Source organism: Bactrocera dorsalis, chromosome 6, assembly GCF_023373825.1.
Source record: "Bactrocera dorsalis isolate Fly_Bdor chromosome 6, ASM2337382v1, whole genome shotgun sequence".
NCBI lineage: Eukaryota > Metazoa > Arthropoda > Insecta > Diptera > Tephritidae > Bactrocera > Bactrocera dorsalis.
This window is the reverse complement of record NC_064308.1, coordinates 37461627-37477515: the sequence shown is the minus strand read 5'-3', so window position 1 is coordinate 37477515 and position 15889 is coordinate 37461627. Positions and strand designations below refer to the sequence as shown.

General features: G+C 34.9%; 1 protein-coding gene across 7 annotated transcripts in view; it reads left to right on the top strand.

Moving 5' to 3' along the window:
* LOC105227024 (uncharacterized) overlaps positions 1 to 15889 on the top strand; it is a 227674-nt gene that overhangs the window by 66386 nt on the left and 145399 nt on the right. For 5 of the 7 annotated variants that reach the window (XM_049460179.1, XM_049460176.1, XM_049460178.1 and 2 more), the window contains exon 1: positions 2489 to 4456. In XM_049460179.1, the coding sequence (XP_049316136.1) occupies positions 3152 to 4456 (1305 nt within the window). In that variant the 5' untranslated portion in view covers positions 2489 to 3151. Of the gene's footprint in view, positions 1 to 2148; positions 4457 to 15889 lie in introns of those variants that run through there. The other 2 variants (XM_049460180.1, XM_049460181.1) reach the window with 1 other exon arrangement.

Genomic DNA, 15889 nt, shown 5'->3' with positions numbered 1-15889 from the left:
TTCAGTGATTGCTATTTTTAAATCACTGTGATTTTATATTGCTATTGCGATCGCAACTAAGTCGTCGTTGTTGTTGTTGTAGCGGCAGATTCTGCCAATTTGAAACTGTTTGGCCGAATAAAAGTCCGGGTCTGTTCCACTTACGTAGACCCGACTGTCGTGGGAACGACGGAAACATTTTGTCGTTATTGGCGGCAAATTCTCTTTTGGCTCTTGTAACTCGAGTCAAGTTTTTCCGCCTTTCTTTTCACTACATTTTCGCAAATGTTGGAGCGGTTCGGCTACCTGACACTTAGAGCGTTTTGCATAGTTCATTTGTATGTTGGTATGATGGTTTCACACATTTCTTAGAAGGAATTACCATTAGTGTGGTTGATAATTTGTTTGTTTAGAATACCCACTTTTAATATTTTCTAGACCAAATAATTAACGCGAGTTTCCTAATCTTTGGGAAAATATTACAAACCTGTATTTTTTTTATTCCATCATTTTTTCTGAAATTAATTAGTTACAATTCTTGTTTTCAGCACAAAAAGCTTTCAAATTTGGTTTTAACAATAAGTAAAATTAAAAATTTTATTAAAACAAATCAAAATATTCCATTTTGATTATATTTCATCTAATACTTCAAACATCACATTTCACTTCTTTTCCTTGATACATTTCCTGCCATCATTATTAAAAATTATAAGAACGTTACACTCAAAACTTCAAACCGCTATGACGAAAAATAGCATATACGATATGTACAATACCCTGAAGAAAGTTATTACTTTTCTGCTATTGGCTATTGTGATCGTAATTCACAGGTTCGAACTGCGATCGCAATTCACAGGTTCGAACTGCGATCACAGTTTCGAACTGCGATCGCAATCGCAGTTCATAGAAGCGAACTGCTATTTATAAAATGTGATCGCAGTTGCGATTTGCGATTTTTCAATCACAGTGAAAAAATCACCGGTAGTGAAATATCGCTCATCATTAGCATAAAGACATTAATCGCGTTTTTCAGAATTTTCATTTGTACTTGTACATGCAACTTGACCTTAAAGTTTACACTACCCGTCGAGAATACAAAGACGAAAATACTATAAAATATTCGAAGTCTAAAATATGAGAAACTTAATTTTCATTGATTGGCTGACTGCAAATATTTATTGATAATTATTATTAATTATGATGATTTTAGATAAAAATACGAAATTTTATTTTTTGTTTACTGATTTTAATTGACTATTAAAACAAAAAAGTTAAAACAAGTAAGAAAGGGCTAAGTTCGGATGTAACGGAACATTTTAAACTCATGCAACTTGCCAGGATCAAAATCAGGGAAATACCTACAGGTACAAAGGTTTGTAAGTAATTTGTACTAAAGTACTGGAATACTAAGCATACTATTATTATAAAAGGACTCTCTTCAAATTGTTCACAGCTTGTCCGATATTTTCGATAAAAAGTTCGCAATTGGAATTTGATTCACATATTGGGTATCTGGGGCTTAAATAGTTTCGGTCCAATTTTCACAGTTTTTGGTCATAAAGTGGCCTATTTTAAGCGCATGTCGCATTGGTTCTTGATATGAAAATCGAAAGAATCAGTTAGAATTTAAAATTACTCCGTCTCCTATAAAGTTCTCTTGTATCATCCCAGGTGTAACATTTAATGTACTTGTAATGTATTAATTGAGTTATCGCGCTTTTAGTAGTAGTAGTAGTAGCTTAAGGATTCGTGGGTATCGGCATATATCGACCAATATTTTAGTTATCCCAATGAAAATATGAGAGCGTGTTTTTTTCATAATAGTGTATCTTTGTGCCTTAAATAGATTAATTTGAGCGAAAACTTGGTCTAGACCCTATATAACAAATATCAGAACATCTGGCTGACTATAGAGTAAAGTGATGGTGATTGTTTTCACACCTGAAAGAATTTCACTGATTTTGATTCTTATAAGTTGCAAGAATATAAAATGTTTGGTTGCTCCAGACTTAGCCCTTCCTTACTTGTTTTACTTTATTTTTCAATATCTTTGGTCTCATTTATATGTAATAAATAAATTTATTGATATGAAAAAATACGACAGTTTCTCAATTTGTGCGTTAAATGAATGTTGATTAAAAAATCATGTCTTTTTTGTCATTCTAAAAGTTCGCTAGATTTATTAAACAGATACACGCCGAACGACGAAGATACATGAAGAGAATATAAGTACTTCATTAATTGGAAACAACAGTCAACAAATACTAAAATAAATCAACCAACTAATATAGTGAAATCAAACAAAGCATAATCGAATAATCTAAAGATATTTACTATCTAAAAATGTCTTACAAGTAGTAGATCTCACAGGTGATCTTAAAAACTAATACAGCCAAACCAAAGTCTATTTATAACGAAATATTGTGTACCGAATAACTAATATTGATATTTTGGAAAAATCAATATACAAAAAGATGAACGAATTACTATGCCATAGGTCAAGTAGTTATATAATTGTTTCACTGAAAACAACATCTGTTACTACAACGCTTGCGACCGTTTAATTCACGACTCGAGTGTATTCGCCACATTGATAGCCACACTGGGTCAAATAGCACAACAACAACTACATGGAACTCACACACATAATATTGATCAGTGGCTGTTGCAGCAATTAAAGCTTGCAATAGAATCCAATTTTAATTTTCGTGCCACTGCAGCCATCATAACCGCCGAGGAACAAGTGGCGGTGGTGGCGGCGCAGGTGGCGGTGACGTTAGAAGAGGCACCAGCACTGCCAATAGAAAAAACAGTAGTAGCAACTGAATTAGCAGCAACAAATTTAAGTATAGACGTTCAACAACGCATTAAAGTAAAAACGGCGAAGACGACCGAGGACAAGACTAGCGCGTCTACGTTTGGCGTAAGCGCCGACATAACGTCAACAGCGACGGCCGTGGTAGCAAACACAGTAGATAAAGCGGAGCCCAACGACGACAGCAACTTTGGTAAGGTAGCAACAGAAAAGTCGATAATAGTGGTAGACGAAAGTACCATATCCCAGCTGCAGATACCAACACCGAGAATTACATCGCTCGGGGAGGTCTTACTACCCAATGCACTCAATATACCGCCAGTGACATCCACTTTGGCCGCTGCATTGCATGCCCAAATGACATCGGTCGTACAACAGCAACAAAACCAGCATCAACAACAACACGAAAAACAACAACATCACTTCCATCAATTGCATACCAACCATCATCAGAACCAAAGCTATCACTCGCACCAGCACGAACATCACGAAGAGGGGCACGTGCAACACAGCCAGCTCCAACACCAACAAATAGAAAACGAGCAGCATCAGCAATTATTTCACCAGCATCGCTCCCAACTATTCAAAATGGACGCCGAATTTTGGCAACAAGCCCGCGGTCCTTTCGGTCTCCATACCGCCGCCGCACTTGCTACCAATCAACTGCATCACCATCACCAACAAAGTCCGCAACAAAATCATCCACAACAATCGCATTCAGCCCAGCAACAACATAACCAGCCTTCGGTGCAAACACAACACACTCAGCAGCCTCCTCATTTAAGCAATGTGACGACAGCGGCTGTGCCGCATCATGAGCAAAAACACCAACAGTCATCTTCAACGCTACCAGTGTTGCCGTCACACGAACAACATCAGCAAAATCATCATTTACTGTTCAATGCAGCAGCCGCTGCGGCCGCGGCCGTTCACCTGAGTGGAGTTGTTAAATCAAATGAATTGCAGAATGTCACCAACGGCATAAATGTCGGCGGTGTTGCCACCAACAGCCCCTCAACACATGATGGCTCAGCTGTATGCAATGATAATGCCAGCGGGAATCGCAACAGCAGTTACAACGATACAGCTGGAAGCAGTGAACGACTTAGCATAAGTGTTAAGCAAGAAATGAAAGCAGTGGCGGCTTCTGTAGCAGCGAGTAATCAACACCAACAGCAACAGTCAAAATACCAACCGAATATGCACAATGCCATCGACGCGTTGCACCATCAGCTGCAGCAACAACTACAACAGCAGAACTTTGCATCTAGTACCAGCGCTGCTGATGAAACTGATGCTTTCAAGAATCAGCTGAAAACACAACCGGTGAGCGGTCTCAGCAGCTCCAGTAGTGTGCATCAGCAGCACACGCATGCCCAAAACTCACAATCACGACCTCATAATAGCACACACGAACATCGACAGCAACAGGAGCAGCAGCACCAACAACTGCCTTCGCATACGCTATCGCAGCTGCAGCAATCGAATGGACAACAGCGTGAAATGGGGGTAGGGCGCAGTAGCCCCCCGCGCGGGCACAGCGGTGTCAGTGGCACAGCGCTTGTACCGCTACATTCGCCACAGCAATCACTGACACCATCCGTGGGCAGCTCAACACCCGACATCAAGTACAACAGCGACAAGTTGGTCAATGAAATCCAGGTGTGTATCATAGGTTTAATTGTATTTGTTATGTATACAATAAAATTTTTAATGTTGTGCGAATTAGAGTGTGTACAGTGTTGAAAATTGGATATAATAGAACAAATAATTTACAAGAAACTGCAGGAAAAGAAGTTATTAAGTGGCAGAAAATTATTTCATCAGGTCCATTATTTTAAATAATTCATTAAAAAACAGTTGAATTAACATTTCCGGGATTAAAAATTTTCCAACCCTGATCAGAACTCGGTTTAACAGTTCAAAATACTGGTTTTATTTGTAAATTGTAAAGAAATCCGAAACAGTCCAACTCTGTTAAAAAATATGGTTGTCACTGTTAACTTCCCTACATACATACATGCATATGTCATTTCCTAAAGCCAAACAGTTGCTCAAGAGTAGCGATATTTCACAGCATTTGCAGAAAATGTTAAAGAATTGAGAACGCTCAAATGTTCTTTAACATTTTCAGGCATTGAGCCAGGTTAACGTAATCAGTGGAACACAAGCAAAGTAAACAACAGGAGAAGCGAATAAAGTCCACTGAAAAAGCTACACACTTTTATGTTAAGCATTATTATGTAACAGTTGAATGTACAGATATTATTGAGAGGAGAACAAAATGTTATGTAATATAACAGAATCAATGTGGACGAACACACCTTTGAATCCAATTTACTATATAAATATACTGTATATAATGCTTTGCTGTAAGCCGTTAAGTAACATTTGCAACTCCTAAACTTCTCTCATAACTGCTTAATTTCAATTATCATAGCTTCCTAAGATTCGGCTATTGCTAAATTTGTGCGAAAAGGCAAAAATTCGAAATCAGTAGTTTTCCGTGGAAATAATGTAATACGTTTCGTATTTCGCATATTTTTAAGTAAACTGCAAATTATAAACATATATATACTGCAAATTATAAATATACATATACTCGAAAATTTTTTTATTTTTTTTTTATCATTTCTCAAACGAAATTTTGTTGAGGAGGATATGCGAATAATTAGTATCAATTGCTTTTTTTAATCATTCAATATACCCCAAAGTGGAATGTCTATCAAATTCGTATTTTATGTACAGTTTAGGCGCGTGGAATATGACTTTATATTGGGTAGTCTTTTCCTATCTCCAATCAAACTTCAATATATTTTTGTTTTTATATTTGTAATGAACTTTAATTAAAATATGTATCATTTTGGTCAACCACTTTTTGCCATCTTTCCGCTAGAGACAATATTCCATCAGTGTAAAACTTTCTGGTTTCTCGGCGAAAAACTGCGACAAGTAATTTTTAAGGGCTTCTCTTGAAAGGAGTTCTGCATTGACCGAAGCAAATGTTAGTCCGATGGTGGTCAGGGCTATATGGTGAATGCATCAAAACTTCCCAGCCAACCTCTCCCAGTTTTTGCCCAGTCATCAAAGATGTGTGTGGTCTAGCGTTGTCCTGAAGGAGGACGAAGCCTTTTCTGTTTATCAGCTCTGACCGTTTTTTTCAATTGCTTGCTTCAATGTTATCAGTTGTTGACAGTAAAATGTAGAATCAATCGTTCGACTAGGCTGGAGTAGCTCATAGTGGATGATTTTTTTCCGATCCCACCAAACAGTCAGCAACACCTTTCGAGGCGTCAATCCTGGCTTTGCGACCATTTGTTGAGCTTCATTACGCTTTCACCATGATCTTTTTTGCACATTATTGTCGTATTTCATTCACTTTTCGTCTCCTGTTACTACATATTCGCTTCAGAAATGGTTCGATTTCATTTCGTTTCAGCAAAGAATCAAAGATGTTAATTGGGTCCATTAAACTTGTTCACAGACAATTCATGTGGTACCAAAACACCGTTTTTTTTGTAGCCAGCCTTTTTAAAAAGGTTCAAAACCGTTTTATGATGGATGCTAAGTTTCTTAGCGATGTCATGGCTACTTATGTGGTCCTGATCAATCTTTTCCATAATTTCATAGACTTTTTCAACGATAGGTCAACCAGAGCAAGGCGCATATTTCAAATCGAAATTTCCAGAACGGAAGCGAGCGAGCCATTGTTATGCTACACGAACTAATAAAGCATCGTCTCCGTAAACCTCACAAATGTCATTGGTGGCTTGCGTGGCATTCTTCCCTTTTTCGTACAAAAATTTCAAAATATAGCGAATTTCTTCATTATTTTCACTCATTTTTGAACAGCTGTAACTTATTTCAACTTCCCCGAATTTATGTTTTGCTTTGGTTAAATGAAGCTTAAGATCACTATATGGTATGACACAATGTGATTGGTAGCACTGCAACGACATCTATTGACGAAATACGAAAAGACTTTTGCGACCACCCAATATTTTTAATCATATGCACATATCAATTTAATTTTTTGTTATTGTGGAAACAAAAATCAGAAATACATGTATTATATATATCATAAATATCACAATAAAACCGACTAAGACGCAAAAATAACTATACTTAAGAACTAATCCAAGCGGACAATTACCTAGGTTGATTTTATTCTAGCTGATCCAGCAAACATTGGTGGAGAATTTTATTTAGTTGTAGAAAATAAAAGTATACTTTATTTAAGTTAATAAATTATAAAATCATAGTATACTACAATTATTATTTTCGATTGCCATCTTGTGGATGGAAGAAAGCAATTTTAAATTCACGATTAATAATCAGGGGTTGATCATATTGTATAAGGGTGAAAATTTAAAATTGTGTGTATTTTTCAACGCTGAATCATGCAAAATTAAAGTGAAAAATTGTGTCCAAAAACGGAAACAATATTTGGAGTGGACCACTCTTAACCTTTAGGGATATTAAAAACAGATTTTGGCCGATTCTTACATCAACTCAATGAGCACACCAAATTTAATAAAAATCGGTACCAACAGTTTTGGAGGAGTTTGGCAACAAACGACATGAGAATTTTATATAATATAATATAATAATGGTAATATAGACCCTTATAAAATTAAAGCAAAGAGTTCACATCCCTCAAAGCGTTATAATATAGTAAAAAATCAGTTTTATTAAAAAAATGTAATCCAAAGTTGCTGCTGTTGAGCTTAAAGAAATTTTAAAACGCGCTTTAAGATTTGATTTCGGAACCCTAAATCATATTTCTTTCTTTTAAAAGCGAAATTTATGGTTTTACAAAGAACGACATATAGTCCAATTACCTTCCCTGGATCAGCTTCGAACCTTGATCATTATACCATCAAAAGAGAGCAACATTCCTGATCATTACAGAACTATTGAAGTGAAATACTTATTTACATAAACTACGCTGACGGAGAAAGTAAACTATTGAGTTTTATGCCGCATCCGAAGGGGCTACAGTGAATTATTCTTTATTACCTCTTACACGTACTAAAAATCTTACTACAAATAGTTGTGAACTGGTTGTGTGCCGAAGTTTATCGACATGCATACTCGTACAATTGTAATGTCTAACTGTACACACATGTAGAGCATACGAATGCATTTTACTCGTTTAAGCTTATTTCAGGCGTCCTTTGACCATACAGCGACACGCTTTCGTTCCAAAAATCAACCCTAAGTTGCGTTAGGTTAGTGTTTAACAACATTTGGACATACATATATATTGTATGTATAGATACAAGGAGAAGCGGCACATATTTTCTATATTGAAATACATTTATAGAAATAAGTTTCTTTTAGAAATATCGCTATGATGAAAGCGTCTCAAAACGTTTTATTTAGACTGTTATGCAGGTATGATGTTCAGATAAAACGGTTAACAAATATTTCGCTTAAAAATCGCAGGGACTTAAGTCTATTTGAGTGAAGTCCGACGAATTTGCGTTGCCACCACAGTCAGTTCTACGTAACCAACAGGAATTGATCCAGAATTTTATCCAATATTTCTCCAAAATACTTCAGAGATGTTTTTTTTTTTTGAAAGCTACAAAAAACAAATTCGATGGAATAGTTTCATACAGTTAAGTTTTAAACATTATTAAATCACAATTTGTGGTACAACAATATTTTCTAGTACAATATCAGAAAGTATTTCCAAAATTGTAAAAACAGTTGCCAGAGTCTTGAGTTCAGTTCATTCTGGTGACTAACAGGTTGCATAACTATATCCTTGGTTTACTATTTCTGATTAACATTACTCTGAGTGTATAATTGAAAACTCGAATACTCACACCCAATGGTCAATTTGGAAGAATTCTCCGCGATATCACATATAGCTGAGTTTCGTGCTAAGTACCTCCATTTTCAACACAGTTTCCCTTAATGTTGTTAAGTGTAATTACGTCAAAGAAGTAGTACAAGCAGCACGAATAAGCTATGTGTGCCTATTAACATTTAGTAATTTTAGTGACCGTTAGTTAGCTGAGAAAGGGCAAATAAACCCACCACGAATGCGATATGTCCCAATAGCGAAGAAGTAACTAAAAAAGTATGGGAAGGGTGAAATAGTAAAAATTATAATATGAAAGAAAAAAAAACATTAATAATATAGAAGCGATTGTGAAAAATTCAAAGAGGGGAACTTTGTGCAAAACACAGCAAAAACTCGCATACAAAAAAACGTAGAGTGAAGAAAAAGGAAAGCCTTAGTGCCGTATACCTCAATTGTTGTAAGAGTAGCTGAGGTTACAATGGTTGCGGTGGAAATAATAGTGATGGTGGTGGTTTCGGCATTGTTGAAAAGTTAGGCTAAGCTCAAAGAAAATTCATGTAACTACCATATACAAACGCATGTGCCCGCGGGGTAGTGTGTATATAAATACATAAAGTAAAAAAGGAACTCCCTGTTAAAAGTACAAGAAGGCACTCACTGTTACGTACATATAAGTATAAGTGTGCCCATATCATCACTCGATGACGCACACAAGTGCAAGTAACCGGTTTGTGGATAAAAATTGGAACTCACGCACACAAGCAAAGCGTTCGTCTTAGATACAAACACAAACAAAAAGCGTCGTAATATCGGCCAGAGAAAAATTCTCAGCAGCGAAAGCGACTTTGACTACTAGCATACTATGCTCGGGCTATTAATAAGGAGTGGAGGCGTTAAGGCGCGCCAAGGCAGGCGATGCAGCTTAGACTTCCCCTTTTATGGTGTCATTCTTACTTGTCTCCTTGAATATATTTGCAGCGCTGCGCCTCATTTACTCGGGTTGATTCGTAGTATTTAACAGCGTTTTTGAGAAGTTTATACTTTTTATGTAAAAGCACGAGTACATGCAAAGACTATATTGGTTTTGTTGGTCTGCGAATTTATTTTATTAGAAGAAGGAAAATAAAAAGGAAAACGAACCGAGTCTTAGCGTGAACGCAACGACGGCGTCGATATTAGCATCGACGTTAACGGCAGCAGAAGGATTTGGACACTCATATTTAAACTGCCAACACTGAAGGGGTAACACGCACGTACTGCTGTTAGCATTAGTCTGGCAGATAGCATGGTGGCGTGGTTCTTGTTGTTTGAGCTCTGTCAGTCGGTCGAGTCTTCACTGCTAAACTTCTTAAATAAAAAACACCTAAAAAACGGAAGAAAATCAGATAGCCTTAGAAACGCTTTGGCAAAGAAAATTTGTATGAAAAAAGTTCGCGTAAACTGTTACGGAAAGGGTGCTGTTAACGGCATTAGCTGTAATGCGTTACAAAAGAGCGGCAGGTTGCTGAGGGCGGAAGGTTTGGGTCAACGGAGAGTGAAATAGCATCTATTTGAAATATTTTTCAACGTCTTTGCATAGTGCATAGTGTAGAGATATACGGTAAGCAGTGAAGTTTTTTTTTGTTTTTTGTACGCCGTCGTAATAGTTAAAGGGGTTATTGTTAAAATCAAAGGTGATGGTGTCGGCGTTGGCGTCGGCGGCAGCATTGGCCTTTACAGTTGCTAACTGAACATGTCCCGTATGAAAACCATTTCAGTTTAGTTGAGTGCGACGCGTCAACAACACATTATACCCCATACCCGTTACGACGCCGCCAAAGCCACCATAAGTGTCGCTGCCGTAGCCGCCGCGGTCACCGCCAAGTTGGTGTCCTCTTGTTTAAATCGGTCCAGTAGCGGCATACTTACAAAGTATTCGTCCAAGTAAAGTGAACGTAAATGAAATAAATAACGAAATTGCTATTTCGAAGCGGTTCGTTGCGTTTACCTTCTTGAGCGTTTTCTTTTTGGCCGCGCAACGATTTCTTAGCCAATAACAACGCCAAAGCCTTATTAGTACCCGTTCATCTTCTGCCGCAAGTAAAACACAATTTCTTTCCTTAGTTGATTTTCAAATTCGTGCCAACCATGCAACTTAAAGGACACGCGCGCGTTAATAAATACATACAAGTAAAACGAAAAGTACATTATCGAATATGAGACAACAACTGAATAAGAAGCAGCGAAAATTATTTTAGGTGTACAATGCCATGAACAAATGCAAATCAAATCGAATTGCTGATAATCAAAACAAAACCAAAAAAGTTCAATTTCAAAATATAGAAATTTTTTCAAATAAGAATTAAAAACAAAGTAATATCAATATAATTTGTTTTATCACTTGTGATTGTATAAATCGGGATGCGTGTTAGTTTTTCAGTGAAAATTTTCTTCTATAATTAACATATTTAATTCGCTGCGGTGAAACTACAAATTCGCAAAATTCAAATGACAGTGTTTATTGCTTAAGTATTTAAAAAGACGTATATGTTAAGTTTTATTAATGCAGCACAAAATTATGCCAATTAGATCATTTCGATAGCATAGAGTGGGTTTTTATTGCTTTTTTCTTAAGCGAAAACATTTTTTAAGCCAAACATCAAAATGAAACACTAAAGTTATTTAAGAAATGATTCACATTTTATTTGTATTTGTTTGCTATTTATAACGTTCCGAATTTCGGTACATTTAAATACATAGTTTTTAGAGTTTAAGCGCAATGAAATAGCTACGGCTGCTGTATATTGAAGTCAATTTTGGAACAGCAGTGTCATTTAAAATTATGTATTCCAAGCTGGCAACTACTTGAATAAGGTCCAAATAACTGTAAATAGCAGTTTTCATGTAAATAATTCTCTTTACATGTAACTACGAGTAAAAAAATAACCTACCTGCAATTAGAATTTCTGTATCATTTAAATGTTAAAATGCAGCAGACGTTGCATACTTTTAGGCTCTTGCTTTCTAATTCATATTCGTTAACACCAACTCCGTTTTGATTTTTTTTCTTGTAGATGTCTAATTAAATTTGAAATACCATGCTGAACATGTTTCGCATGTATATTATAATAAAAAAACAGTATTTTCTTGTGAACGTTGTAGGTGTAAATTTTGTTGAAAAATAGAATTTTGTAAACTTTTGCATTGGTTTTTATACTCTACCTTTAGAGCATTTGTATTTTTTATCTTTTGTAGGCGCAAAATTTATTCTAAAAAATTTAATCCTCCAAATAAATATTTAAATAAACGTATATGTTAAGCAGATAAAGATTTACATACATATGTACATAGAATAATCGCTTGATTTGTGCCCCAAAGGCGCACAGCTGTTTACCGCATAGTAGTTGTGTTGTAGCAAATTGTGGTTGCAACAATGTCTCGTTGAATGTAGCTAGGCAAGCTTCAAAATGACCGGTACATTCAGTTTATAATGTGTTATACTCTTTTTTATTTGAGTTTAATGAAAATATACTCAATTCTTAAGTTCCATTTTAGTTTTCTCAGCACACGAGTTTTTCTCATTTTAGTTAGATAAAGTCGCCTACTTTTTTCCGATTTAACTGCTAGTTTAGTCAAAATTAGTTTGTTTGTTATACAGAAAAATTTCTATTGCGAACATTGTCAAATCCGATTTTGTGAAAAATCTCTTCAAAAAATTTACTCTTGGTCTTATTTCACTAATATTAAAACTAATTTCACAGTTTTGAGTTTCAACATTTCATTATTATTTAAAAACCTTTTCCTCTGTAAAAACATTAAAATATTAAAAAAATATATTTTTTTTTCTTTTTTTTACCAAAAATCACAGTGTGGATATAAGCAGTTGCACAGTTAATTGCCCAAAATGAACGATACCATTCATAGCCATGTACATAAAATGGCGATGAAGTGTAAATAATAAAACATTATAGAGAGTCTTGGCTCAGTGTTATGTTCTTCACTGTAGATTATCCTTCTTTTTTATTCATTTTCCTTATTCTTATCTGCAAGAAGCAACGAGTGCAGGTACGAAAAATGCAGTCAAAACAATGCAAATGTCGATTGATTTTGTCCTTTACCTTATTTATGTATGTATGTGTATATTCGAACTACTGAACATGTACATATGTATATTCTCATATTTGGTATGATGTATACCCAAACATGGTCGCTGCAGACACATACATACATATGTACAAGCACACTTACGCACTTGCAAATGCATCCCACAAGCAGTGTCGCAATAACGGATTCATTAAAATTTTGTATATTAGTAAACCAAATGCTTAGTTGAGTTCGATAATCGTAATGACCCAATCAATTAATGATAATAGCGGAGGAATTACATATTTAATAGTAAATAAAATACTAATTTTTCCCAAAAAAAAAATAACTGATAGCTTTTGTTATGCGATTGATAAACAAAAAAAAATAATTATCATTATATAGAAAAACCAAGTTTGTCGACGAACAAAATAGTTACTGAACATTTTCCTTTATTTCTTTACTTTCACACAGAGCAATTTGAAATTACATCGACTATTTTGATTTAGTTTGAAATAATTACTCATAATTATTTTTAACTTTTTTACTGTAAATTATGAAAGTATACTTATCGATAGTAAATAAAATTAATAATAATTTCTTAATACCTTTGTTCATAACTAGTTGACAAAAAATAAACTTCTTCACAACTTTGTAATCAACATCAGCTTGTCTCAAGCTGTAGTCATTTAATGATTAGAAAGGCATCTTAAAACAAGTAAGGAAGAGCTGAGATCGGGTGTAACCAATCATTTTATTCTCTTTCAACTTGCTAAGGCCGAAGACCGGGAAATTCCGTCAAGTGCTTTCTGTACACATTTCATTTTCATTGAGATATACTATAAACTCACCCAGTATTTCGAAAATATTTATATTACGTATATGGGGACTCAGAGAAGTGTTGACTCGATTCAACTCATTCTTGATACACAGAGATACTATTATCACAAAAAGATTATCTCTAAATTTGAGTTATATATCCCATATATTGACCGATATTTTCAGTCAATAGTCAACGCTAGACTCAAGACTGGGGTCCACATATTCGGTACCTAGGGTTTGAAAAGTTTTTGTTGGATTTGTAGAAATTTTGGTCATAAGATGACATACTCTAAAGGCATTATTTATTACATTTTTACTGCTCCTTGAATTGTATACTGGAAACTGAAAGAATCAAATAGAATTTAAAATTGTGCTATATTGGAAGTAGTCCGATTTCGCCCATTTTCGCACTGTAACATAGAAATGTGAGAATAATGTCACGAAACAAATTTAGTCGAAATTAGTTAGGCTGGTCTCGAGATATGTGATTGCACCTAAAAGTGGGCGGTGCCACGCCCATCATCCATTTTTTACACCGACTCCTATATAAAGCTCTTTAAAGTATCTAGGGTGTAAAATTTTATGTCTCTGGCATATTAAGTTATTGATTTATCGCGCCTTTAGTAATTTTTAACAATACCGAGATTTGGGGAGCGGGGTTGGTGCTTAGGTATCGTGTTTTAAACTTTTTCGGTTAATGGCATATTGTAAGCATGGCAATATTCCTATAGAGCCCATCTACGAACACGTTCTTTTCTTTTGACAGGAAATGCGCATACCGAGTTTCATCAAGATATCGCAATTTTTACTCAAGTTACAGCTTGCACGGATGGACGGACAGACAGTTACTCGGATTTCAACTCGACTCACCACTCTGATTTTTTTGTTTTAGGTGATAGATACGTAGAACCGTTAGGTGAACATAACTATTATACTCTGAAGCAACATGTTGCAAGAGTATACAAATATTACCTGTATTTATCACTGACATCTTTCATTGCGTTTGCTTATAAAAGTGAAACCGTTTAAATCGAGACTTGTGACTCTGACTGAATGTACACACTCGGATCAGCTCTCTACTTCTTATAAAGTGTGCTCCTCCCTCAGATGTTAGACATCTAACGCGGACAGTGTGATGAGTTGAACAGAGTTGAGTTGTTGCCCTAGATATAAGATCGATTTGGGACATACGTATACATACATATGTACCCACGGTTCATGAAACTATCAATGGTTTCTTAAAATTAGTTCTCTATTATTTTTAAATTTTTATTTTCGTTTAACACTAAATTATCCGAAAAATTAATCAAATGATTGCGGGGATAGTCTAACTTGGGCAAATACGACTGCTCTTAGAATCCTAAAGTTTGTCAACATATTTTGCTCAATTTCTAATAATTATGTGCTTTATCTTAACTTTGACAAAGTCGATATCTTTCAGAAATTCCTGTTTTTCGGGACCATTAAGTACTGCTTTCAACTCCTTACTCTGCTTTGAAAATTTTTAACGCTTTGACAAATTTCTTCTTCATTCTTAATGTTTTAACTGACATTAAAATATTGAATTAATTTTGAGAAAATAACTTTAGTGTGCATATTTCCTATTTCTGGGAATTTGGCCGACATCATTGTCTTTGAGCACGTCATTCAAATTACTTTCGTAATCTGGCCAATTGAAAACATTAAAATTTACTAACACATCTAGAGTTTTTTTTTATAGAACCGTGTCTTTTAATGAATTATTGGGGTTTGTGAACCTTAAAAGTACTTCAGTAGAGATACTCTGTAGTATACCAAATAACCTGAAACTAATTCAGTATATTAAAAATATTAAATATTTTAAAACCATTTTGATTAGCCAAGATATTGAACTAGAAAAATCTATTGATCTTGCCATTGTTAATGAGATCAGTACTTTAAACTGTGGACTATCTATATGGTATCTTACATTCGCCACTTCTGTGCTCGTTATGTTTACGTTTTGTACCCTTATCAAACAATTTGTATGTAAAACACAAACCTATCAAATAGTATTCGATATTGGAAATTTACTTAGTACAACATTAAAGTGGTATGATCTCTGTCTATTTAATCTATGTATGCTTGTTTGGTCTCTGCTGTTTTATCAATACTTATTTATTACCAGTAGTTTGTACGACTCACAACTTTTCAAGTGAAATTATCATATACGACTGAGCTTTACAAAAATGTGAACATAATTATATTATAATAGAATATATTTAAACAAACAAAAAGAAAAAGGATATCAATATGCACATATTTATTGTATTATTTTCTTTTGTGTTGATAAATCATTCATTAAAACAAAATAAGAAAAAATCAGAATTAAGAAATACTCAACATTTGAAGAAAAATGTATATTTAATGCGAAATAT